At 36.2% G+C, this 26,209-nt stretch overlaps 1 protein-coding gene across 2 annotated transcripts in view; it reads left to right on the top strand.

The window, feature by feature from the left end:
* Positions 1–24,003, top strand: part of HMMR (hyaluronan mediated motility receptor) — a 39,947-nt gene extending 15,944 nt beyond the window's left edge. For both annotated transcript variants that reach the window (XM_042947437.1, XM_042947428.1), the window contains exons 10-18: positions 241–389; positions 5,104–5,318; positions 8,290–8,406; positions 15,217–15,363; positions 15,633–15,785; positions 15,876–15,975; positions 16,656–16,832; positions 22,458–22,620; positions 23,154–24,003. In XM_042947437.1, coding sequence (XP_042803371.1) covers positions 241–389; positions 5,104–5,318; positions 8,290–8,406; positions 15,217–15,363; positions 15,633–15,785; positions 15,876–15,975; positions 16,656–16,832; positions 22,458–22,620; positions 23,154–23,173 — 1,241 coding nt within the window. In that variant the 3' untranslated portion in view covers positions 23,174–24,003. The remainder of the gene's footprint in view (positions 1–240; positions 390–5,103; positions 5,319–8,289; positions 8,407–15,216; positions 15,364–15,632; positions 15,786–15,875; positions 15,976–16,655; positions 16,833–22,457; positions 22,621–23,153) is intronic.
* Positions 24,004–26,209: the final 2,206 nt, after the last annotated feature.

Raw genomic sequence — 26,209 nt, 5'->3', positions numbered from 1 at the left:
TTGAGAAGATATATATCAAACCAGGTTTGGAGGTTTTATTACATACCATAGGATATGCACTACATTTTGTGTAGTAAATGATACAAACTTCAGAATTATGTTTTGGCTTTATTTCTTTGGAAATACTTGGTCTGTATAACATGCTAACAGCAAAAAATGGGTATATGGAAATCCAGTTTCTCTAAATGCAATACATTCTCTAAATACATGTATCTAAATACAGCATTTTCATTTGTATAGAAGACCTCATCAACAGGGATAGGGAACGGGATGAAGCTCTGAATTCTGAAATGCAAAACTTAAAGGAGAAACTTATTCTTGAAAAGGAAGAACATGAAAAGTTACGACAAAAAGAACTGCAAAGTGATTCACTTCTGCAACAAGAGAAGGTAGTACACTACAATAAAAAAAAAGCAAAAACTTTTGCTTGTTATATGTCATACATTTCCCTGTATATCTGAAAACCTTTAAATTATATATGTCTTTCGATCCAACAATTCTATTTTTAAAGTCTTATCTTGAGGAAATCGTCGTGTATATGCTGTTAAGCCACACAAATGTTCATCACATTATTGATGATGTGAAAAAATTACAAGCAACTAATAAACCAAAATAAGAAAATTGTTTAAAAATATTTTCTGGCATAGGGGCACCTGGGTGGCTCAGTCGGTTAAGTGTCCGACTTCGGCTCAGGTCATGATCTCACAGTTTGTGGGTTCAAGCCCTGCATCAGGGCTCTGGGCTGACGGCTCAGAGCCTGGAGCCTGCTTCAGATTCTATGTCTCTCTTTCTCTGTGCCCCTCCACACTCATGCTCTCTCTGCCTCTCAAAAATAAAGAAACATAATAAAAAATTTTTTTTTTTTTAATATTTTCTGGCACATTCTTGTGTTAGATTACTACTTAGGCATTTACAGTTATGTTGTAAAATAGTGTCTAAATGCATGTGAAACAAAACTGAAAAATTTTTAAAACCCAGATTACATAAAAAATATTTTATGTGAGAAGAAAGTTTATTAAAAAAATGAGCATAGCATGTAAATTTATCATTCTCAGTAGAAATTCAGATAATCTGTAAACACGAATACTCTACCTTAGTAATAATCAAAGAAATGGAAATAATTTTTTCCCCTTACAAGATTGGCACACATTAAAGCATTTGATAATAGGGGCACTTAGGTGGCTTAGTCATTTAAGTGTCTGATTTCACAGGTGGTGAGATTGAGCCCTTCATCAGGCTCTGTGCCAACAGTGTGGAGCCTGCTTGGGATTCTCTCTCTCTCTCTCTCTCTCTCTCTCTCTCTCTCTCTCTCTCTCTCTGCCCCTCCCCCACTCATGCACACTTGTGTGCACAGGCACACAGCTGTGCTTTCTATCTCAAAATAAATAAACATTTAAAATATTTGATAATACAGAACACATTAGTGAGAGTGGAGCAAACAGGTAAATGCACTGATGTGAAATATTATATTTTGGGCAACCTGCAACAACTGAAGGAATTAAATAGATCTATATATACTGGCTTGAAGATCTCAACTATTTTTAGGATTTTTTTAAATGTTCGTTACATACGTAGTATATATCATTTATATGTATGTATTTTTTAAGTGTATAAATGTGTAAAAAAGACTAGAAGGCATATATACCAAAACTAGTGGTTATCTCTACAATGAGGAAACTAGGATTGGGGTGTGGTATAGTCAGAAGCATTTTTCCACTTCATTTGTTTTTTGTTTTTTGTTATTTTTTGTCCCATCCAGTCCCACAACTGCAGTTACTGTTGGCAGACCTTTCAAATGTTTTCTTGTATCTTAGTATTTAAGAGATGTGTCTCCTAAATGCATTGTTAGGAGTGTACAGGATGGAGAGAATGCTTATTTACATTGACCATTCTTTTTAAATTTTTTTTAATGTTTATTTTTGAGAGAGAGAGAGAGAGGGAGAGGGAGACACAATCTGAAGCAGGCTCCTGGCTCTGGGCTGTCAAGACAGAGCCCAATGCGGGGCTTGAACTCACAAATCTGGAGATCATGACCTGAGCCAAAGCCAGACACTTAATAGACTGAGCCATCCAGGCGCCCCATATGTTGACCGTTCTTTTTAAAGGCAAAGGGCCCTGTTTTCTTTCATAGAGTGTTCCTGGGCACATCTACACTGGGTTTTGCTTTTGCTTTTTTATTGAGGTATAACTGACTTACAACATTATGTAAGTTTCAGGTATATGACATAACAATCTAACATTTGTATATGTTGCAAACTTACTACCACAATAAGTCTAGTTAGCATCTATCACTATATAGAACTATAAATTTTTTTTCTTCTGAGGAGTGTTTAAGACTGTCTCAGCAACTTCCAAAGTGCAATACAGGACTGTTAACTATAGTCACCATGCTATAACACTCCATGACTGAAGTATTTTTTAACTGGAACTTTGTACCTTTTGACTCTTTCACCCATTTTACCCACCCCCACTTCTGGCAACCATCGGTCTGTTCTCTATGGCTGGGTTTTTGTTTGTTTCCAGATTCCACATATAAATAAGATCATATAATATTGTTCTTTCTTTGTCTGATTTATTCCACTTAATATAATACCCTCAGAGTCCATCCACAGCATCACAAATAACAAGATTTTCTTTTTTATAGCTGAAGAATAATCAATTTGTGTGTATATATACCACATTTTCTTTATTCATCCATCCATCAGTAGACATTTAAGTTTTTTCCATATCTTGACTATTGTAAATAATGCTGATATGAACATTGGGTGCATAATCTTTTCAAGTGTGTATTTTCATTTTTTTCAAATAAATACTTAGAACTGGAATTACTAGATTGTATGGCAATTCTGTATTTAATTTTTTTTTTTTTTTAATTTTTTTTTTCAACGTTTTTTTTTTTTATTTATTTTTTTTTGGGGGGGGACAGAGAGAGACACAGAGCATGAACGGGGGAGGGGCAGAGAGAGAGGGAGACACAGAATCGGAAACAGGCTCCAGGCTCCGAGCCGTCAGCCCAGAGCCTGACGCGGGGCTCGAACTCACGGACCGCGAGATCGTGACCTGGCTGAAGTCGGAGGCTTAACCGACTGCGCCACCCAGGCGCCCCTGTATTTAATTTTTTGAGGACCATTCATGCTCTTTTCCATAGTGACTGCACCAATTGACATTCCCAGCAACAGTGCACAAGCGTTCCCTTTTCTCCACATCCTTGCCAACTCTTACTATTGTCTTTTTTTTTTTTTCAAGTAATCTCTGTGCCCAACATGGGGCTCGAACTCAGACCCCAAGATCAAGAGTTACATGCTCCACTGACTGAGCCAGCCAGGCACCCATATTTCTTGTCTTATTGATAATAGCCATTCTGGTATGAGGTGAATCTCATTATGGTTTTGATTTACATTTCCCTGTTGATTAGTGATGTTGAGCATCTTTTCACATACCTGTTGGCTATCTAGATGTTTGGAGAAATGCCTCTTTAGATCTGCTACCCAGTTTTTAATTAGAGTTGGGTTTTTTGCTTTTGAATTGTAAGAGTTCTTTATATATTTTGGTTATAACCCCTGTCTGCCCTATCTGATATATGATTTGCAAATACTTTCTCCCATGTAAGTAAGTTACGTTTTCATTTTCTTGATGGTTTCTTTTCCTGTGCAGAAGCTTTTTTTTTTTTTTTTTAACACTTATTTATTTTTGGGAGAGACAGAGTGAACTGGGGAGAGGCAGAAAGAGGAGAGGGAGACACAGAATCCAAAGCAGGCTCTAGGCTCTGAGTTATCAGCACAGAGCCCAACAAGGGGCTCGAACTCACGAGCTGTGAGATCATGACCTGAGCAGAAGTCGGATGCTTTAACTGACTCAGCCACCCAGGCGCCCCCAGAAACTTTTTAGTTTGATGTAGTCCCACTTGTTTATTTTTGCTTTTGTTTCCTTTGCTTTGGTGTTCTGTCCAAAAGATCATCACCAAGAACAATGTCAATAACCGTACTGCCTATGTTTTCTTCTAGGAGTTTTATGGTTTCAGGTCTTACATTTAATACATTTTTATTTAATTTTTGTGAATGGTATTAAGGTAGTAGTGCACTTTCATTCTTTTGTTTGTGGTTTTCCAGTTTTACCAGTACCATTCATTGAAGAAACTGTTCTTTCCCCTTTGTATATTTTTGACTCCTTTATCATAAATTAGTATGTGTGGGCTTGTTTCTATGCTCTATTCTGTTCTAGTGATCAATGTGTCTGTTAGTATGCCATCACCATACTATTTTGAGTAACATAGTTTGAAATCAGGGAGTATGATACCTCCAACTTTGTTCTTCTTTCTCAAGAGCACTTTGGCTATTCAGGGTCTTTTGTGCTTCCATACGAATTTTATCTTATTCCATTGTTCTAGATCTGTGAAAATTCCCATTTTGATAGGGATTGCACTGAATCTATAGATCGCTGTGGTTGCATGGGTATTTTAGCAATATTAATTTTTTCAATTCATGAGCACAGAATCTCTCCATTTATTTGTGTCTTCACTTTATTTTAATGTTAGAACTTTTTCCCAGTATTGATATATTTGTGCATTGTATAACTTTATTTTTTAAATGTTTATTTTGAGACAGAGGGCGGAGGAGAGAGAGAATCCCAAACAGGCTCTGTGCTGTCAGCACAGAGCCCATTGTGGGGCTTGAACTCACAAACTATGAGGTCATGACCTGAGCTGGACATTTAACAGACTGAACCACCCAGGTGCCCCTGTATATTATATAACTTTAAAATATATTTACGTACTGTCAAAATCATAGTACACTTTTTCTGTGGTATCCTCTGAGAAAAATATGCTAAAAGTCAGTTGTAGAATATAATTTTAGTTTTATAAGAAGTGTGTGAGTGTGTGTTGCATAGTAAAACTGAAAAAACATTTACCACATTGTTAACAAGGTGCAGAATATAATCAATGACAAGATGCAGGTGATATCCGTATTTTTCAAAGGTTTTTTTTTTTTGAGGCTCTTGAATTTAGTATTCATACTTTACTTTCTGTACTTCTTTTTTTTTGTCATTAGTAAAAATCTCTTGATGCCATTTCATATTATTTTGGTGGTTTCTATTTGGATGTAGGAGTTGTCCTCCAGTCTTCAACAGAAGCTAGGTTCTTTTCAAGAGGAAATGATGAAAGAAAGAGATCTCTTTGAGGAAGAATTAAAGCAAACACTGGAAGAACTAGATAAATTACAGCAAAAGGAGGAACAAGCTGAAAGGCTGATTACACAATTAGAAGAGGAAACAAAATCTAGAGCTGAGGAACTGAAACTCCTAGAAGAAAAGCTGAAAGGGTTGGTATCAATAAGATCTCATGTCTCATATGACTTCAGATGTTAAAATGTGCTTTCCAGTACATTCTCTTAGCAATGTCACTTCAGTCAAGGTTGGAATTCTTTTACAAGTAAGGAGTAGACACAGAGAGGTAAAGTATACCTATAGAGGGGCACCTGGGTGACTCAGTTGGTTAAGCATCTGACTCTTGATTCCAGCTCACGTCGCAATCTCATGGTTTGTGAGATTGAGCCTGGCATCGAACTCTGCACTGACATCACAGAGTCTCCTTGGGATTCTCTCTGTCCCTCCCCTCACCTCTCTAAATATAAATAAATAAAACTCAAAAAAAGTATACCCAAAGAATATGCATACAAACAAGTATGACAGCCAAAATCAGAAGCTGTGCCCTTTCTTTTTTTTTTTTTTTTTTTTTTTTTTTTAAATGTTCACTTACTTTTGAGAGAGAAAAACAGCATGAGTTGGGGAGGGGCAAAGAGAGAGGGAAACACAGAACCCGAAGCAGGCTCAGGCTCTGAGCTGTTAGCATGGAGCCCGACGGGGTTCGAACACACAAACCATGAGATCGTGACCTGAGCTGAAGTCGGATGCTTAACCAACTGAGCTACCCAGGCGCCCCTGCCCTTTCTTTTTTTTTTTTTTAGGCAAGAGGTTTAATTTAAAAGGCTGTTAATAAACAAACTCAAAATTTGGGGTTTCTTTACTGCTGTTACGTTGTCTAAAATTGTTGGACATCAGCATTATAGCAATAACAGATTTAGAAAAAAGGCTAAGAATCTCACCCTTTAATAAGAAACATTTCCATTTTTTCCCTGTGTGTACATCAGTTTACATAGCATAAGCATAAGTTATACCTTTAATTACCTTTTCTAAGGGAGCACAAATACTCAGAAGTAGCAATGAAAACAAAATGAGAAAAAAAAAACAACCGAACCTGGGCAACATTCAAAAATAAGAAATTTAAGAGATCTTGGGCTTTTTTTTCTTTCTTTCTTTCTTTCTTTCTTTCTTTCTTTCTTTCTTCCTTCCTTCCTTCCTTCCTTCCTTTCTTTCTTTTTATTTTAAAGTAAGCTCTATGCCCAACATGGGGCTTGAACTCACCACCCCAACATCAAGAGTTGCACGCTGTACCAAGTAAGCCAGCCAGGTGCCCCTCAGGCTTTTCTTTTATTGCTATTTCCGTATTACTTTCATCACATTGTGCATCCTTCTCCACTACATTTATTTAGGTTAAAATACCAAGTGGATTCTTGAGTTCAAACTGTATCTACAATAATTAACATTATTTGACTCCTTAAGATTTCATTACTAAAAATATTTCTAGCAAGGAACCAAGAACTGTACATGAGTCTACAGGACTGTAGTATATCTCACAACTGTGTATCTGTCTCCTGTTGGATACTTTTGTTAAAATCCTTTTTTTTTTTTCTTGTTTTCTTGTGGTGGTAAGTGATAAAAAGGACACAAATGTTTTTTATATGCCTGCTTTTGCCGGGAGAAGTACCAGAGTATTCTTAGGGAATTGTTCTATACTGGAACCATTCTCAGGGAGCAGGCACTTTAAGAAACTGAGTAGATGACATCAGTTTCAGGGAGGAAAGAAAGTTGAGACAATCATTTATTCAACTCAAGGAATTCAGTGCAAAGGTCAGGAGATAAGGATTTTATTGCTGGATCTGTTAACCAGCTGTGTGATTGTAAGCAAGACAATTCTAATTTCTTTAATTTACTATTTCATCAGATATAAAATAAAGGGATTTTAATAACGCGATCTCTAAGGTCCCTTCCAACCTGAAATCTTAGGCATAAGGGAAAAAATAAGAAAATTGGAAATGATTTCTCTGTGGGGCAGGGAAGAGAATATTTTTATTATAAAGCCTTTAGTACTATGTGATTGCTTTGAGCTGTTGGTGTGTGTATTTTTTAATCCCATGCTCATTACAGAAGGAATTTGATTAGTTCCATTTATTTTATCTGTGTCCAACTTAGCCTATAAGCAAATAAAGCTTCTTATTTATAGTTCTTAGTTCTATATGTTCTTTAAAAGGTCTCTTACAAGCTCATGTGCATATCTCAAAATTTTTCTCACTATTTTGGTAATATGTAATGTTAATATTTCAAAAACTTTCTGAGGTTTGTAATATATATGAATAAAGATGACTTAAAAGCTATTTTGTCTATGTAAGTAATCCACCAAATAAGTTATTGAATATTTTTTAATAACAATTTCATATATGGATTACTGAAATAATCAAAATAAATCTACATAGTCCTAAGGGCACTTGCGTGGCTTAGTCAGTTAAGAGTCCAACTTCGGCTCAGGTCATGATCTCACGGTTCATGGGTTTGAGTCCCACATCAGGCTCTGTGTTGATGGTTCAGAGCCTTGAGCCTGCTTCAAATTCTGTGTCTCCCTCTCTCTCTGACCCTCCCCTGCTCGCACTCTATCTCTCTCGCTCAAAAATAAATAAACATTAAAAGAAATTTTTTTTAATTTAAATCTACATAGTGCTATCAACTCTTTTTTCAAAGAAATACCAAGTGTAGTTAAAGAGTGTTTCTTAAATGCAGAGACACTTTATTCAGTGAGCCAGCTTTTTAGCTGGTAATTTGGCTGCTGCCATTAAGATTGTGTTTTAGAGTCTTTTTACCCTACCTTCTTCTAAAAAAAAAATGTTTAAACTACCTACATACGTGCATATAGTGTCAAAAGATAAATTTAGAAATGAGTAAATTAGGATGAAAATGAAAGTAAAATAAGGGCAGGAAGGATAAGATGAAGCCAGAAGAGAAGTTAGTACATAAATAAACATGCTATTAGAAGCAGGTCATAAAGTTAGATCTGAACAGTCCAGTAGTTTATGCAGATACAGACATTGGACACATGATTCACAGTGCCAAAGGTAAATACTATCCGCTTTCATAGAATATAATTTGTAATTAGCCTTTTATCTTTTAATTGTTCCTTAGGAAAGAAGCTGAACTAGAGAAAAGTAATGCTGCTCACGCTCAAGCCACCCTGCTTTTACAGGAAAGGTATCAGAGTACAGTGCAAAACCTTGGAGATGTTACTGCTCAATTTGAAAGGTATTTTTATTGGGAGCCTACACTCTCAAATATGATATGAGTAGGGAGGGGTGCTTATCTAGAAAAATCTGAAAAAACAATCACACAGATAGTTGGTATTACTGTAGATTCCATAATGACCAACCATAAATGGGCATTCAGGGTTACCTGGTAATCTTATGTATAGGAATTTCCTTTCCTGCCATCCACTTCAAGTTTCATGAACTCTCAATCCTTTGGCCCTTCTGTCTTACTCTCCTGACACCATTATTTTCCTCATGAAGAATTCTAAAGCTTTTATCTCATTACCCTGCGTGTAAACACACCTGCCTTTATGCTCATCCTATCTTCCCACCTGTTACAGGAGAAGTGACTTTATATTTCACTTATCCTTTACAGCCTTTCTACTGGATTTTTTCCTATCTGTATTAAAACATGTTAATGTTCACTTATCTTTGAAATACATAAATTCAAAGTGCCTGGGTGGCTCAGTCAGTTAAGCATCCGACTCAATTTTGGCTTAGGTCATCACCCCATGGTCTTGAGATTAAGCCCTGTATGGGGCTCCGTGCTTAGCGTGGAGGATGGAGCCTGCTTGGAATTGTCTCCCTCCCTCTCCCTCTGCCCCTCCCTCACTTGCATACACATGCACACTCTCTCTTTATCTTTTTCTCTCAAAATATAAAAATAAATTTAGAAAAAAAAACTTAAAAAAATATAATTAAGTAAAATATATAAATTTTATTAACTCCTTTGACAGCTCCCCCCAACTTCCTCCTGCACTATCCAGCAATACCTCTCACTCCCAACACCCTTTTTTAATCCAAAATTCTACTCATCTTTATAGCTCATCTAAATAGAAGATTCTCAGGGCGCTGGGTGGTTCAGTCGGTTAAGTGGCCAACTTCGGCTCAGGTCATAATCTCACAGTCCGTGAGTTCGAGCCCCGCGTCGGGCTCTGTGCTGACAGCTCAGAGCCTGGAGCCTGCTTCAGATTCTGTGTCTCCCTCTCTCTCTGGCCCTCCCTCATTCATGCTCTGTCTCTCTCTGTGTCAAAAATAAACATTAAAAATAATAATAATAATTTAAAAAAAATAATAAATAAATAGAAGATTCTCTATACCTACTGTATCCACTTCCTCACTTCCTATATCATCTACTTATTATTTTCCCTTTAAAAAAAGTTTATTTGTGGGGGAACTATACATTGCAGAGGAGAGTTTAAGAAATGTATATGCATCTCACACCAAGAGAGTATTAATATGAACATTTTTGTTATATTACTTTAGACCATTTCAGAAGGTCTCTTTTTCTTGTGTCTATCTTAATATATTTAAGAAATACAAAATATAAACAACAGTTACATAAATTATAAAGCATAAAGATAAAATCAACATGTATGAGCCCATAAAAGACAACCAAACCAGTAAGCCAAAAGATTCAACAACTCGGTATCTATGTAGGAGTTCCTCCACCATCTGCATGCTTTCCACCAACGGAAACACCATCTCAGAGCCTCCATTTATAATTGCCTCACTTTTTTCTATATATAATTTTACAACATGTATATCCATACAAATAATATTTTATGTAATACTACTTTTGTGCTGAACTTGAACTTGGCCAAAAAATTACGTCATGGTGTATGTCATTTCCTGGGACTTGTCTTTTTTATTCTGCAATATGTAGGTTTCTAGAATTGAATCACATTGTTGACTGAGGTTATAGTTTGTTCCTAGTGGCTGCTGTAACGTGTTCGATTTTATTAGTATATCACAATTTACCCATTCTCACTTTGGACTTTCGAGTTGTTTTCCTTTTTTTGTTGCTTCTTTCATCATAAGTGTACTCTATAATCCCAATCCCCTATTTTCCCCATACCCTCCCACCAACTTACCCTCTAGTAACTCATCAGTTTGTTCTCTATAGTTAAGAATCTGTTTCTTGCTTTGTCTTGTTTATTTATTCATTTATTTACTTTTGCTTGTTTGTTTCTTAAATTGCACATGTGAGATCGTATAGTATTCGTGTACAAGTATTTTTTGACTACTACACTTAGCATTACACTCTAGTTCTATCCATGTTGCTGCAAATAGCAAGATATCATTCTTTTTTCTGGCTGAATAATATTCCTGTGTGTGTGTGTGTGTGTGTGTGTGTGTGTGTGTGTGTGTGTGTAGATATATACACACCACATCTTCTGTATTCATTCATCTGTGGACAGTTAGCCTGCTTCCATAATTTGGCTGTTGTAAATAAAGCTACAATAAACATAGGGGTGCTTGTATCCCTTTGAATGAGTATTTTTATATATTGGGGGTAAATTCCCAGTAGTGTGAACTGGGTCATGGGGTAGTTCTATTTTTAATTTTTTGAGGAACCCCCATACTTTTTTCCACAGTGGCTACACCAGTTTGCAAACTCCGCCAACAGTGCAAAAGGATTCTTTTTTCTCATATCCTCACAATACTTGTTGTTTCTTGTGTTATTTTTATATTAGCCATTCTGACAAGTGTGAGGTGATACCTCACTGTAGTTTTGACTTGCGTTTCTCTGATAATGAGTGATGTTGAGCATGTATCTGTTGGCCATCTGGATATCTTTGGGGAAATGTCTGTTCATGTCTTCTGCTCATTTTTTTAATTAGACTATTTGGTTTTTGGATATTGAGTTGTATCAGTCCTTTATATATTTTGGATACTAACCCTTCATCAGATACGTAATTTGCAAATAGCATCTACCATTCAGTAAGCTGCCTTTTAGTTTTGTTAACTGTTGCCTTCACTCGAAGTGCCAAAACTTTTCATTCTTACATAGTCCCAATCATTTATTTTTGCTTTTATTTCCCTTGCCTCAGGAGACATACCTAGAAAAATGTTGCTATAATCAATGTCAGAGATTAATGCTGTGCTCTCTTCAAGGATTTTTATTGTTTCAGGTCTCACATTTAGGTCTTTAATCCATTTTGAATTTATTTTTGTGTATGGTGAAAGAAAGTGGCCCAGTTTCATTCTCTTTCATATAGCTATCCAGTTTTCTCAACACCATTTGTTGAAGAGATTGTCTTTCTCCTATTGTGTATTCATTCTTCCCTTGTCAAAGGTTAATTGACCATATAATTGTGGGCTTATTTCTGGGTTTTCTATTCTGTTCCGTTAATCTATGTGCCTGTATTTTTATGCCAATACCATATACTGTTTTAATTACTGGCACTTTGTGATATAACTTGAAATCTGCAATTGTGATACCTCAAGTGTTTTTTTTTTCTTTTTCAAGATTGCTTTGGCTATTCGAGGTCTTTTGTGGTTACATACAAATTTTAGGATTGTTAGTGCTAGTTCTATGAAAAATGCTGTTGGTATTTTGATAGGGATTGCTTTAAATCTGTAGATTGCTTCAGGTAGTATAGACATTTTAACAATATTTGTTCTTCCAAACTGTGAGCATGAAATGTCTTTCCATTTCTTCGCATTGTCTTGAATTTCTTTCATCAGTGTTTTATAGTTTTCAGAGTACAGGTCTTTCACCTCTTTGGTTAAGTTCATTCCTAGATATTTTATTGTTTTGGGTGCAGTTGTAAATGGTAGTTTTCTTAATTTTTGCTGCTTCATTATTAGTATATAGGAATGCAACAGATTTCTATACGTTGACTTTGTATCCTGTAACTTTACTAAAAATTTATTTATTCATTTATCAATTCTACTAGTTTTGTTGGTGGAGTCTTTAGAGTTTTCTATATATAGTGTCATGTCATCTGCAAATAGAGTTTTACTTCTCCTTAAGCAATTTGGATGCCTTTCACTTCTTTTTTGTTGTCAATTGCTGTAGCTAGGACTTTTTCCAGTCCTGTGTTAAATAAAAATGGTGAGAGTGAATATCCTTGTCTTGTTCCTGACCTTAAGGGAAAAGCTCTCAGTTTTTCACTATTGAGTATGATGTGATGTTAGCTGTGGGTTTTTCATAGATGGCCTTTATTATGTTGAGGTATGCTCCCTCTAGACATATTTTGCAGAGGGTTTTTATCATGAATGGATGTTGTACTTTGCCAGATATTTTTTCTGCATCTACTGAAATGATCATATGATTGTCATCCTTTTTCTTACTGATGTGATGTATCACACTGATTGTTTTGTGAATATTGAACCACCCTTGCATCCTGGGAATAAATCTTACTTGATTGTAGTGTAAGACTTTTTTAATGTATTGTTGGATTCAGTTTGCTAAAATTTTTGGAGGATTTTTGCATCCATATTTATAAGAGATACTGGCCTGTAGTTCCCTCCCTTCTTCTCTCTCCCTCTCCTTCTTTCTCCCTCTTTGTTTTTTTGTTTTGTTTTGGGGTTTTTTTTGGTGTCTTTATCTGGTTTTGGTATCAGGGTGATACTGGCCTCACAGAATGAATTTGGAAGTTATTCGTCCTCTTATAAGTTTAATTACTGAAAAGAGTAGGTATTAACTCTTCTTTAAATGTTTGGTAGATTCTTTTGTTACTATTAATAGTATTTTTACTAATATTCTTGTAGTCTCCTAGTATACTTGAATAAGAATTACTCTAAAACCATACATTTATGACTGCTCAACTTTAAAATTTAATGCCAAATTGCTTTACAAAACAATTTGTACACTCTACACTCTCACTAGCGTTGTACGAGTAACCATTGATCTACTTCCTCTCCACAGCTTGTTAGATTTCTTCAATTTTGCCAGTGTACTTAGTATAAAATGGCTTTTTTCCTGGAGATAATCCGCCTTCCCTTTTCTGTAAAAAGCTTATATATAAAAAATTATAAAAAAACTTTCTATCCCAAAAGGTATTAACTTATTTTTTTAAGCTTCATTTTTCCATCTAGAATGAATTTCTGAGTGCAGTAAAACTGGGATCAAATTTATTTTTGTTTTTCCATATGGAGAACATATTGCTTAATGCCCATTCATTGAATGGTACTTTCTTTCCCCAATGATCTTTTTTTTTTGAAACTAAATACATTTTAATAGAAAACAAAATACGAAGTGACTCTTATCAGAAAACAGAAATTTTTAGTCCTTTTTTGATGAATTCAAACTTGCTTTATCTTCAAAGCACAGTTGTATATGCGTGCATATGTACTTAATGATTTGTTCTCAAACTGTTCATTAAACTGCTATTGCAAGCAGGAGGTGGGAGCAAACAATCACAGGAGAAAAGGACACTGAGAAAGCCACCCATCTGAATAGATGGGCATTTGGAAATTTAACATTTTCTAATTCTATCTTTGGACTTATTGCTTCAGTTTATTTTCATTTCTTTACCACAATCCTTTCAGGGGAGAGAACTATTCACAGAAGTGCAGCCGCAAGGAGACTCTTCTTCTCCTACCATCACTGTGAAAGCCCAGGACTTGTTCAAACAAATCCACACACTCACTTCTAGAAACATGTCAGCCAGAGTGACCAGTCCATCACCCAGAAATTTTCCCTTTCTCCCAAAACACTGTGCTACCAAATTCTCTGAATTCCCTGAACCTCAAGATTCCAAATACCACAGCCAGTGATATAATGTATTATGACATATATATCATATATTATGCTTTAGTGCTGTTTTCAACCTTGTGAAGGGATTTCCCTTCCTGCTACTTTGAGAAATAGTACCTTAGGTTTCTAGCCTCTGTGACTTCACTCACCATCAGTATGCCAATAGTATTAAAATTCATTTCTTCAAACCAGGTCTTTCCTTTGAGCTTTATACCCATATATCCAGCTGCCTACTTGACGTCTCCAAGCAGATATCTCACTACCGTGTAATATTAACCTGTCTAAAACAACTTGTGATTTCCCTTCTCTCTCTTTCTACCTCTCCCTCATTCTTTTTTATTTCAGTCAGTGGCATCTTAATCTTCCCATCTTCTCTTTCTGTAAATCTTAGAGTCATCTTTAATCACTTTCTCTCCCTTTCTCCCAATATCCAGTGTGTTTAGTGAAATTCATATTTTGCCTTCAAAAGAGATTTCACATCTTTCGACTGCTAAGTTCTTTTTTTTTTTTTTTTAACATTTTTATTTATTTTTGAGACAGAGAGAGACAGAGCATGAACGGGGGAGGGTCAGAGAGAGGGAGACACAGAATCTGAAACAGGCTCCAGGCTCTGAGCTGTCAGCACAGAGCCCGATGCGGGGCTCGAACTCACGGACCGCAAGATCATGACCTGAGCCGAAGTCGGCCGCTTAACCGACTGAGCCACCCAGGCGCCCCTCGACTGCTAAGTTCTTAATCTAACCCTCCTTTTCACTCACCAGGACTGATGTGCACCACGGTGATTACTGGCCCATGGCTTTAGCATCTGCGCCGGCCGCCCTTATTCGGTAGACTCCAATCTCGTGTCTTAATGCAGTGTCCTACCTGCCTCAGAACACATATGCATCTTTTCCTTCTGAAATACTTTTCCTTAAATCCTTAGATAACTTTTCTTTGTCCATCACATCAGTTTAACTATAAATTCCCTAGAAAGGCCTTTTCTGAATCACCAAAGAAAGTATGTTCCCGATTTGCAGTTTAAGGTTTTCTAAAGTTTTCTTCATAACATATACCACAAATTTAATTATACATATTATTTCCCATTTTTTTGCCAAGGCCTGGAGAGGAATTTCCATATCTTACCATAAGACCATAACTCTGTGACCATATTTGCAGGGATCATAAATTTGTTCATTTTGGAGTAATTTTCATGTTAAGTATACTTCATATACATAGTAGGCACTTGTGTTTTTTTTTTTTTTTTCTGAATGAACAGCATATGCCATATAAGCTCCTTAGTACCTCAGAACACTATATTGTTTTAATTTTCTTTTTACTTAGTTATAAAGCATTAACAGCTAATGAAATAGAAGATCTTAAGCTGAAGAACTCAGCACTTCAGGAAAAAGTGGCCAGTGCCGAGAAAAGTGCAGAGGACGTTCAACATCAGATATTGGCAACTGAGAGGGCAAATCAAGAATATGCAAGGTATGTGGGAAAAATAAAACCTGCCCATACTTGTAGCCTTAGAACTGTTAAGACAATTTAATGTTGAAAGCCAGCTAAGAAGTGATCCAGGGAATTATAGCTTTGGGTGATCTTCAATTACAAAGTAAGAATTTGCACAGTTAAGAGGGTACAATTCTTGAAGAGTTCCTTGAGTTGTGTTTTTCATTTGTTTTTTCAGTAAAAGAAAGGGGGGAAAGTTACTAAATGGCTATAAAATGTTTAGTGGACTCTCCTCTCTCAAACCCAAGGATGCTTCTAGATCTGCAGACCAAATCAGCACTTAAAGAAGCAGAAATTAAAGAAATCACAGTCTCTTCTCTTAAAACAATAACTGATTTGCGGAACCAACTCAAGCAACAAGGTGAAGAGTTTAGGAAACAACTGGAAGAGGAAGAAGCAAGGTAATCTAGGTTTAGAACTGGACTGCCACATAACCTCAGTTATTTCTTCTAGCACACTATGTTTTTTAATTTCATTTTTTTCCCTTACAGAAAAGCTGGAAAAGAAAACACAGTGGCAGAATTAACTGAGGAAATGAATAAGTGGCATCTCCTTTATGAAGAACTGTATAATAAAACAAAACCTTTCCAGGTTTGTCAGGACCACACTCACTTGTGTTTGGTTTAGGCGCTTTGTTCCCTGTCACAGTCACAACAGTGACCTGATTTTACTGAAAGATCATTTTGCTGTGCATTTCCAGTGCCGATTTAACTCCCTATTAAAGGGGACTTCACATTTTTTAAAATTATTCTGCAGACATTTTTTATGCCACTTTCTATAGGCTAAGAACTACCTTGTCATAAGAGACTTAACATTAATAGTTTAGAAGGCTCTCCTGATAGAAATTTTTGATAATGAATCTATGTAAATTTTTGATGCTTATTTTGTTACAATCTTGCTCAGTGTTTCTCAAATTAATAAACTGATCTTCAAAAAGGATAAAGGCTAATCTTCACCCTTAAAAAGAGTGGGAGGGCAGTATTGGTTATAACGTGATGATGCAGATGATATACAGAGTAGGCTGGCTCCTGGCCTTTCCATGGGTTTCTCCCTACTTTAATGACCTTTGAAATGAAATACACAAAAGTTTTTTTGAAAGAGCCAGAATTTATGGAGAACCTGAGAATATGTCAGCATGATCTGTTTTCGTCCATTGTTTTTTATGTTCTTGTACTTGAATTTCCTTGTAGTTTCTTTTTTCTTTTTTCCTCTGTAGTTTCTATGAGACAAGTAAATTTAACATTTCTAATTATAAAAAACCTCTTTTTCAGCTACAACTGGATGCTTTTGAAGCAGAGAAACAGTCTTTGTTGAATGAACATGGTGCAGCTCAGGAACAGCTTAATAAACTAAGAGATTCTTATGCTAAATTACTGGGTCATCAAAATCTAAAGCAAAAAATCAAGCATGTTGTGAAACTGAAAGATGAAAATAGCCAACTCAAATCGGTTTGTAAAATAACACTTAGTCCTACTGAAAATATCAGGGTGGGGTATTTTTTATTCTAACTATAACATTTAAGTTCAACAAAGAATTTTGATATCAGGAAAACTTAAGTTTATAGGGGAAAATCCATCTGATTATGGATTTATTTTAGACCATTGACCAGATGGGTATTATGTTCTCAGGTTTTCCAAATACTTCATTAGTGTATTAGAAATCACTAGTGGGACACCTGGGTGGCTGATTCGGTTAAGCACCTAACTTCAGCTCAAGTCATGATTTCATAGTTCATAGGTTCAAGCCCCATATTGGGGCCTCTGCTGTCATCACAGAGCCCCCTTCAGATCCTCTCTCTCTCTCTCTTTCTCTCTCTCTCTCTCTCTCTCTCTCTCTCTCTCCAGCCCTCCCCCACTCTCATACATTCTCACTGTCTTTCAAAAATAAACATTTTTTAAACATTTTTTAAAATCACTAGGGGCATCTGGGTGGCTCAGTTGGTTAAGTGTCTGACTTCAGCTCAGGTCATGATCTCACGGTTTGTGGGTTTGAGCCCTGCTTTGGGCCTGTGCTGACAGCTCAGAGCCTGGAGCCTGCTCTAGATTCTGTGTCTCCCTTACTCTCTGCCCTTCCCCGCCCCTCCCCCCCGCCCCCAATTCACATTGTGTCTCTCAAAAACATAAATAAACATTAAAATTTTTTTTCAAAAACTATCACCAGTGTAATTGGAAGAATTCACAGAGCTTTACATATCCATTTCTATTTGCAAAATAGCAAAATCCTTGGTATAAATAAATATAAAGATAAGCAGTATTCAAAAATAGTTAAGCATTTGGGATACCTGGCTGGCTTAGTGGGTAGAGCACATGACTCTTAATCTTGGGGTCATGAGATTACTTTAAAAAAGCAGTTAATCATTTAAGTTGTTTTTAACAGCCTTATTAAGATATAATTTACATACCATACAATTCACCCATTTAAAGTTGAGTTTTATACAACTCAGTAGGTCTTAGTACATTCAGAAATATGCAACCATCTGCACAATTTTAGGATATTTGCATCACCTCAGACTGAAACTCCTTACCCTTTAACTGTCATCTCCTTATCTCCTCATTCATCCCTCCCACTACTAAACTACTTTTTGTCCATAAATTTCCCTATTCTGAATATTTCCTATTTGTGCGCTCAAATAATATGTGGTCTTTTGTGGCTGGCTTGTTTTGATTAACAGTGTTTTCAAAGTTCATCCATGTAGTGTAGCATGTGTCCGTACTTCATTCTTCTTTATGACCTAATAATATTTAATTGCTTAGATATGTCACATTTTATTTATCCATTTGTCAGTTGATAGACATCTGACTTGTTTCCATCTTCAGAATGTTATGAATAATGCTACCATAAACATTCATGTACAAGTTTTTGTGTGGACATGTTTTGGTTTCTCTTGGGTTGTACTTAAAAGTGAAATTTCTAGGTAATTGGGTAACTTAATGTTTACTCTTTTGAGGAACTGTTTTCTACAGCAGTTATATCTGTCTACATTCCACCTATAAAGTATGAGGGTTCTGGTTTTTCCATATCTTTACCAACATTTGTTATGTGACTTTTTCATTCGGACTATACTAGTGGATATGAAGAGATACCTAATTGTGGTTTTAATTTGCATTTCCCTGGTGACTGATAATGACCATCTATTCACATCCTTATTGGCCATTTGTATATCTTCCCTGGAAGAAATATCTGTTTATACCCTTTGCCTATTTTTATTTGGATTATTGTTTTTTTTTAACAAATTATGAGAGTCCTTTATATATTATGTATATGTTCCTTATCACATGTAGTCTTTGAAAATATTTTCTCTCATTCTGTACATTCACTTTCTTGATGTTTTTTGAAGCACAAAATTTTGACAAAGTCTGATGTATCTATTTTTTCCTCTGTTTCTTGTTCTTTATTCTCTAACGATCTTTTGCCAAATCCCAGATCTTGAAGATTTATCCCTATGTTTTCTTCTAAGGGTTTTTACAGTTTTAACTTTTACATTTAGTTCATTGATATATTTGAGGATTTTGTATACAGTGAGAGCTAAGTGTCCAACTTTATACTTTAGCATGTGGATATCTAGTTGTTCTCATGCCATTTGGTGAAGAGACTATTCATTCCTCTAATGAATGATCTGCACACCCTTGTTGAAAATCAGCTGACCACATATTTATGGTTTATTTCTAGACTCTCAAATGTTTTCCACTGATCTATATAGCTATCCTTGTGCTTCCACACTGTCTTAATTACAGTTGGATTGTAGTAAGTTTTAAAACCAGAAGACATGCATAAATAAATAAATAAATAACCTTAAAAAAGGGTAGGGACACCTGGGTGGCTCAGTCAGTTAAACATCCGACTCTTGATTTTGACTCAGGTTCTATGGATTCAAGCCCTGTGTCAGGCTCTGTACTGATGTCACAGAGCCTACTTGGGATTCTATGAAGGAAGGAAATGAGGGAGAGAGGGCAAAGGGGAAAGGAAAGGAATCCTTAAAACCAGGAGGCATGAATCCGCCTACTTTTCTTCTTTTTCAAGATTGTTTTGGCTATTCTGGGTCCCTTGCAATTCCATATGAATTGCAGAATCAGCTATTCAATTTTTACAAAGAAGTCATCTGAGATTCACATGGGAATTATGTTGAATCTGTAGATAGGTTTGGGTCATATTGCCATCTTAACTATGTTACATCTTCTGATCCATGAACATGGGATGTTTTTCCAATTATTTACATCTTTAATCTCTTTCAACAATGGTTTGGAGTTTTGAAATTATAAGTTTTACACTTTTGTTAAACTTGTTCCTAGGTATTTTATCCTTTTTGAGGTTATTGTAAATGAAGTTGTTTTCTTAATTTCATTTTCAGATGGTTCCTGGCAAGTGTGTAGAAATAAAATTGATTTTTGTATACTGAAATTGTATCTTTCAATCTTGCTGAACTCATTTATTTGTTGTAATAGATTTTTAGTGGTTTCCTTAGGATTTTCTGTATAGATGATCATTTGTAAATAGAGATAGTTTTACTTCTCTTTTAACCTGAATGCCTTTGATTACTTTTTCTTGCCTAATAAGTTCCCTGGCTGGAACCTCCAGACAAAGTTGAATAGAAGGTGTGAGTGGAGATCCTTGTTTTGGTCCTGATTTGGGTGGGGGAAAGCATTCACACTTTCTCTGTTAAGTATACTATTAGTTGCAGGCTTGTCACAGATACTCTTTATCAGGGTGAGAAAATTTCCTTCTATTCCTGGTTTTTTTAGTGTTTTTACCATGAAAGGGTATTAAATTTTGTCAAACACCTTTTCTGTGTCTATTGAGATGATCATGTGACTTTCATTCTGTTTATTTCTTAAATTAACTGATTTTTGGATATTAAATTAACCTTGCATTCTGATAAATTTTGCTTGGCCATGATGCATAATTCCCTTTGTATTGCTGGATTTCTTTTGCTAATATATGCTGAGGTTTTTTTCGTCCATATTCCCAACAGATACTGGTCTACAGGTTTCATACAATATTTTTGGTATTATTTGGTTCTGGTATCAATGCTGACCTCATAAAATTGGGAAAAATTTTGTTTTTTCTATTTTTTGAAATAGTTTGTGAATTGGTATTAATTATTCATTGACTGTGCAATAGAATTCAGTAGTGAAGCCATCTGGATCTGAGCTTTTTGTGTGTGTGGGTAGTTTTTATTATCCAGTCTCTTCTTATGAGTCTATTCATACTGTCTTTTTGAAAGAGTTTCAGTAGTTTGTGTCTTTCTATGAAGTTCTCTGTTTCATTTAAGTTATCTCACTTATGGATATACAACTCTTCATAGTATTTTTTTTGTAATCCTTTTTATTTTGGTAAGGTCAGTCACCATGTCCCTTCTTTCATTTCTGATTCTAGTAATTTGACTATTCACACTTTTTTTTTTTTTTTTTTTTTTTTAGTTCTCTTAGTTCTGTGAACATATTTATAATGGCTACTTTGAAACTGTTTTTGAATAAATCCAGTATCTGGTTACTCTCGCAGTTTTTGTTCCCTGCTTTTTTCCAATGTATAGGTCATGCTTTCCTGCCTTTTTTGTTGGAAAGTGGATATTTTAGATTATATGTTGTAGCACCTTTGATTACAGCCCTTTCCTTCAAGGTGTGTTGTTATTTTCTTGTTGATTTGTTTAGTAATTGGCTGGGTTGTGCTAGTGAAGTCTGTTCCTCCTCCCCCACCCCCCACCCCCCCAGTAGTGTAGTGCCTCTGATACTCCTGCTCAGGGAGGTTCAGTCTGAAGTGTGCCCACGGTCACCCTGGGATGACACTGATTTTGGTAGAGCTGTCTCCTCTATTTCCCTCATCACACATTAAACTAGATAACTTATTGCTCTTAACAGTGCCCTGGAGTATAAATTGCTCTTCAAAATAATCCAGTTGAATTCTGGCTCCTTTGTTGGAATTATGTCTGAGGTCATTGATTGATTGTGTGCTGACCCCAGAAGGACTTCTCCCAGCTGTCTTATTCACCAGTTGTAAACCTACAGCTTCGCCTGTATTTTGAATCACCTCCCAGCTCCCTTGCGCCACCACCTTGACTGTTATTCACAGCACCCTCCAGCTTGAACTTCTCCAAATGCTGTTGCAAGTGAAGTCAGTTCCTTTGGGGAGAAATTAGGAACTATGTGTTTTATAGTCTACTTCTCTACCCCTGCTCCCCCAGATAAAATCTCTGAGACAGGGTTCTGGAGCTGAAGTAGGAGAAAATGACAAGCTTTTTCTCTGAATGAGACATCTGGCCTGGGAACTGAGTGCTTGACAAACGTGGGGGAGAGGGGCAAGGAGAGCACCCTCAGGTTCTCTCAGCTTGCCTTTTCTGGCATGGAATCATCACCTTATGAGCCAAGGCAGCAAAGGTGATCAGGGTCCCAGCATTTTCTGCACACAGCACCTAAGGTAGAGCCCCTGTTGCACAGAAGAAAGGATCCTTCACCTCTCAACCACATTTGCTTGGGATGTGGCCTCAGCAACATGAAAAGCCTCTGAGTTGGAGCTGGAGAAACAGAGGGCCCTGTTCTTGCCTGCAGCTGTCTATGCCACCTTGCTAAACTGGGAGTTGCGAGAGAGGGAGCAGACTTGGGTCAAATACCACAGACCCTTACCTTTTTTTTTTTTTTACCATATTTTTGTAGATTTGGTTGAATAGATGTTTCTTCATTGGCTGTTTTGCCTTAGAACCATTTTTACAGGCTTTAAATGGTTGCCCTTTTTTTTTTTTTTAATAATTTTTAGTTTCATTAGGAAGCAGGTTACTGGAGCTTCTCTTGCTATCATGCCACAAGTTCATCTCAGCATTTAATTTGGAGATGAACTTTTATCGGAAACATAGCTTTGTATCTGTAGAGTGGCAAAAAGACTGAAATGTCTCATTATCCCCTTTGTCACACCTGTTCAGTGTCATTTTATAATTTGTAGTATTAAAGCCTGTATCTAGTAGTGATTTTTTGCCTTTTGGTTTGATACATGAGCACCTTGGGAAATTTGTCAGTAACACTGATAACACATTTCACCAACATGAGGTTTAGTAATTGTTTGTTTTCTATATTTCTCTTACATAGGAGGTGTCAAAACTCCGCTCTCAGCTTGCTAAGAAAAAACAAAGTGAAACAAAACTTCAGGAGGAATTGAATAAAGTTCTGGGTATCAAACACTTTGATCCTTCAAAGGCTTTTCTTCATGAAAGTAAAGAAAATTTTGCTCTCAAAACCCCATTGAAAGAAGGTAAGAAATGAATAAATGGATAAGTGTCATCTTCCTTTGAATTTGCTTTCACAGCATATCACAAATTGTCCATTTTTATGAACTGTGAAAATTTGTTGACAGTTTCTGATATAAAAAATTGATATTGGGGCATCTGGGTGGCTCAGTTGGTTAAGCGTTAAGACTCCGGCTCAGGTCATGATCTCACCATTCATGGGTTCGAGCCCTGCATTGGGCTCTGTCTGCGCTGACAGCTCAGAGGCTGGAACCTGCTTCGGATTCTGTGTGTCTCTGTCTCTCTGTCTCTCTGTCTCTCTGTCTCTCTCTCTCTCTGCCCCACCCTGCTTGTGTTCTCTCTCTCTCTCTCTCTCTCTCTCTCTCAAAAATAAATAAATAAACTTTTTTTTTAATGGTGAATGAAAAAATATAATTATGGTACAAAATATTGCTTCACCTGCCTTACAGAAGATGGAAATGCCTGTTTTTAGTTTATAATGGCTGACAGATTAGTTTCAACGTAGATTACTAACACCTCTTTTTAATAATTCTTCCAGGCAATACAAACTGCTGTTGAGCTCCTGTGGAGTTTCAAGAATGATGCAAGTAAACATCTGAAAGACCTGTTAAAGATTATTTCATTCTTACTATTTTTATTACTGTTATTGCTATTGTTGCTGTTACTGTTATGTTTGTAATGAGTATTTTTAATGTATTTAATATTAACTTCCTATGCTTACATATGTAAATGGAAGTTCAACATTTTTACCAATATGACTTCCGACTTTTTTTTTCTATTGTCTGTACCTCCCCTTGATGCTTACCTTTATCACCTCATTCTAAACCTCACTGGCCTTCCATCTTTACAACTCATCCCAGCAAATCAACGTTCCTTTAAAAATCACTCAGATTATTATTCCCCTACTCTGAAACCTTATTTGGTTTCAAGATTCAAATCCATAGGTTTTTTGGTGTGATACTGGAGGCCTTTTCTAATCTGAGCCTCTTAAGCTAGGCTAAAACACGTTGGCCCGTTCCTGCCTCTCCGTTGATTGTCTAACAAGGTTCATTCTATCATACCCATCATCCATTTTTCCAGTTCAAATAAGAAATAAGTGTATGCCTAACTCCATAGTAATCTCTTTGTCTCCTACCAGGGTCACTAAGTTGGTCAACAATTTGTGGATTCCTAGACTCTATCTCAGTCCTACTAAATTAGAATCTGGTGTTTAGCTTGAAAATACACATTTTTAACAAACTCTGCAGTCAATTCTTAGATTCAGTAACACTCTGAAAACCTATGCTCATAACCTCAACAGAATTTGTTATAGAGTGCTTGCCATCTGACTACTGGCTGCTTGGTTAATATTTTTGTAATATGAAATAAAATCACACATTAAGTCATTTACCCAATTATTCAACTTGTATTATATGAAGTTACATTAATGCTTCTATTTAAGGTATATTTATTGTCTCTGCTCTCCCCTCTCTATCTTGTCCCCAGAATCATACTTGGTAGTATATTATGTAGAAATGGTGAATCGTCATCTAACATAACTGATGTACAAAGTTGGTATGATATTATAAGCCACAGTTCTGAAGAAATATAGAAATTATAAAAAAAAATGCACTTCAAATATAAAGACAAAAATAAGTGAAAATTAAAGCAATTTTAAAACATACCATACTGAGACATGACATTAGCAAGATGGCAGAATAGAACCCTTGGACCTGCCTTCTCCCCACGGACATACTGATTCAGCAATAATACATAGACAAATTCCCCTTGTGAGAAATCCAGAAACTAGTTGAGAGTGCCAAGAATATAAGTAGAGAAAGGATAATATCTTCAGAAATATATCTAAGTGCAAAAGAACGAACCATATATAAAAATCATCTCAAAAACCTTAAAGTATAAAACAGCTAGAAGAAATGTAATAGGAAATCTTCATGACATTGGTCTTAGTGCTGATTTCTCATACCAAAAGTCACAGGCAACAAAAGCAAAGTGGATAAGTGGGACTACATCCAACTAAATTTTCTGCATGACAAATGAAACAACAAAGTGAAAAGAACCTATAGAATTCAAGAAAATATTTGCAAACTGTACATCAAAGGGGTTAATTTTCAAAATGTGTAAGAAATTACAACGCGATAGCAAAATAATAATATAATGTAAAAATTGCTAAAGAATTTGAATAGTTATTTCTCCAAAGAAGACATACAAGTGTTCAACAGCCATAGGAAGAGATGCTCAGAATCACTAGTCATCACAAAGAGACAATATTTCACACCTGTTAGGATGGTTATTATCAAAAAAAAAAAGTAAATATTAGGATATGGAAGCATTAGGACCCTTGTTTTTTGTGGTTTATTTATTTATTTAAATTCAAGTTAGTTAACATACAGTGTAGTATTGGTTTCAGGAGTAGAACCCAGTGATTAGAACAATTGTACAGTTGTTGGTGAGAAGGTAAAATAGTGTAGCCACTATGGAAAATAGTATAGAGGTTCCTCAAAAAATTTAAAATAGAACTACCATGTGATTCAGCAACCCCACTTCTGAATATTTATCCAAAAGAATTGAAATGAGAATCACAAGAAGGTATTTGCACTTCTGTGTCCATTGCAGTATTATTCACATTAGCCAAGCTATGGAAACAACCTAAACATCCACTGACAGATGAATGGATAAAGGAAATACATACAATGGAATATTATTTGGCCTTTAAAAAAGAAAGAAACCGGGGCGCCTGGGTGGCTTGGTCGGTTAAGCGTCTGACTTCGGCTCAGGTCATGATCTCACGGTCTGTGAGTTCGAGCCCCGCGTCGGGCTCTGTGCTGACAGCTCAGAGCCTGGAGCCTGTTTCAGATTCTGTGTCTCCCTCTCTCTCTGCCCCTCCCCCGTTCATGCTCTGTCTCTCTCTGTCTCAAAAATAAATAAACGTTAAAAAAAAAAAAAAGAAAGAAACCCTGCCTTACTGCTATAACAACACAAAATTAGTGGCTTTAAAGAACACAAATTTATTATATAATAATTCTGGAGGTCAGACGTCTACAATGAGTGTTATGAAGCCAAAAAATAGATGTTGGTGGGGCTGTGTCCCTTCTGAAGGCTCTAGGGACAAATCTATTTTCGTGTCTTTTCTAACTTCTAGTGGCTGCCTGCATTCCTTGGCCCATATCTCCTTCCTCCATCTTCAAAGCATCACTCCAACCCCTGCTTCAATTGTCACATCTTTCTTACTCTGACCTTCCTCCTTCCATCTAAGGACCTTTTGATTATATTGGACCCACAGAGTTGATCAAGTATAATCTTCCCATCTCAAAGTCTCTAATAATATCTGGAAAGTTCCTTTTGTCATATAAAGTAATATTCATAGGTTCCAGAGATTACTATGTGGACATCATTGAAAGAACCATTGTTTTGTTTACCACAGTCATCAAAGATGATACAGTATTTCCAAGGTGTTCTTGGACACTTGATCTTGGAATCCAGCCATCTTTTGTTGATTCCCTTCCTTCAAGCCAACTGCCCCAGGTGATGTGGAACAGCAATGAATGGCCTGGGCTGATCCCTACCCAAATTACAGATTCATGGGCAAAATAAATA

This window comes from Panthera leo, chromosome A1, assembly GCF_018350215.1.
Source record: "Panthera leo isolate Ple1 chromosome A1, P.leo_Ple1_pat1.1, whole genome shotgun sequence".
NCBI lineage: Eukaryota > Metazoa > Chordata > Mammalia > Carnivora > Felidae > Panthera > Panthera leo.
The sequence above is the reverse complement of the archived record's forward strand: the minus strand, read 5'-3'. Positions and strand labels throughout refer to the sequence as shown.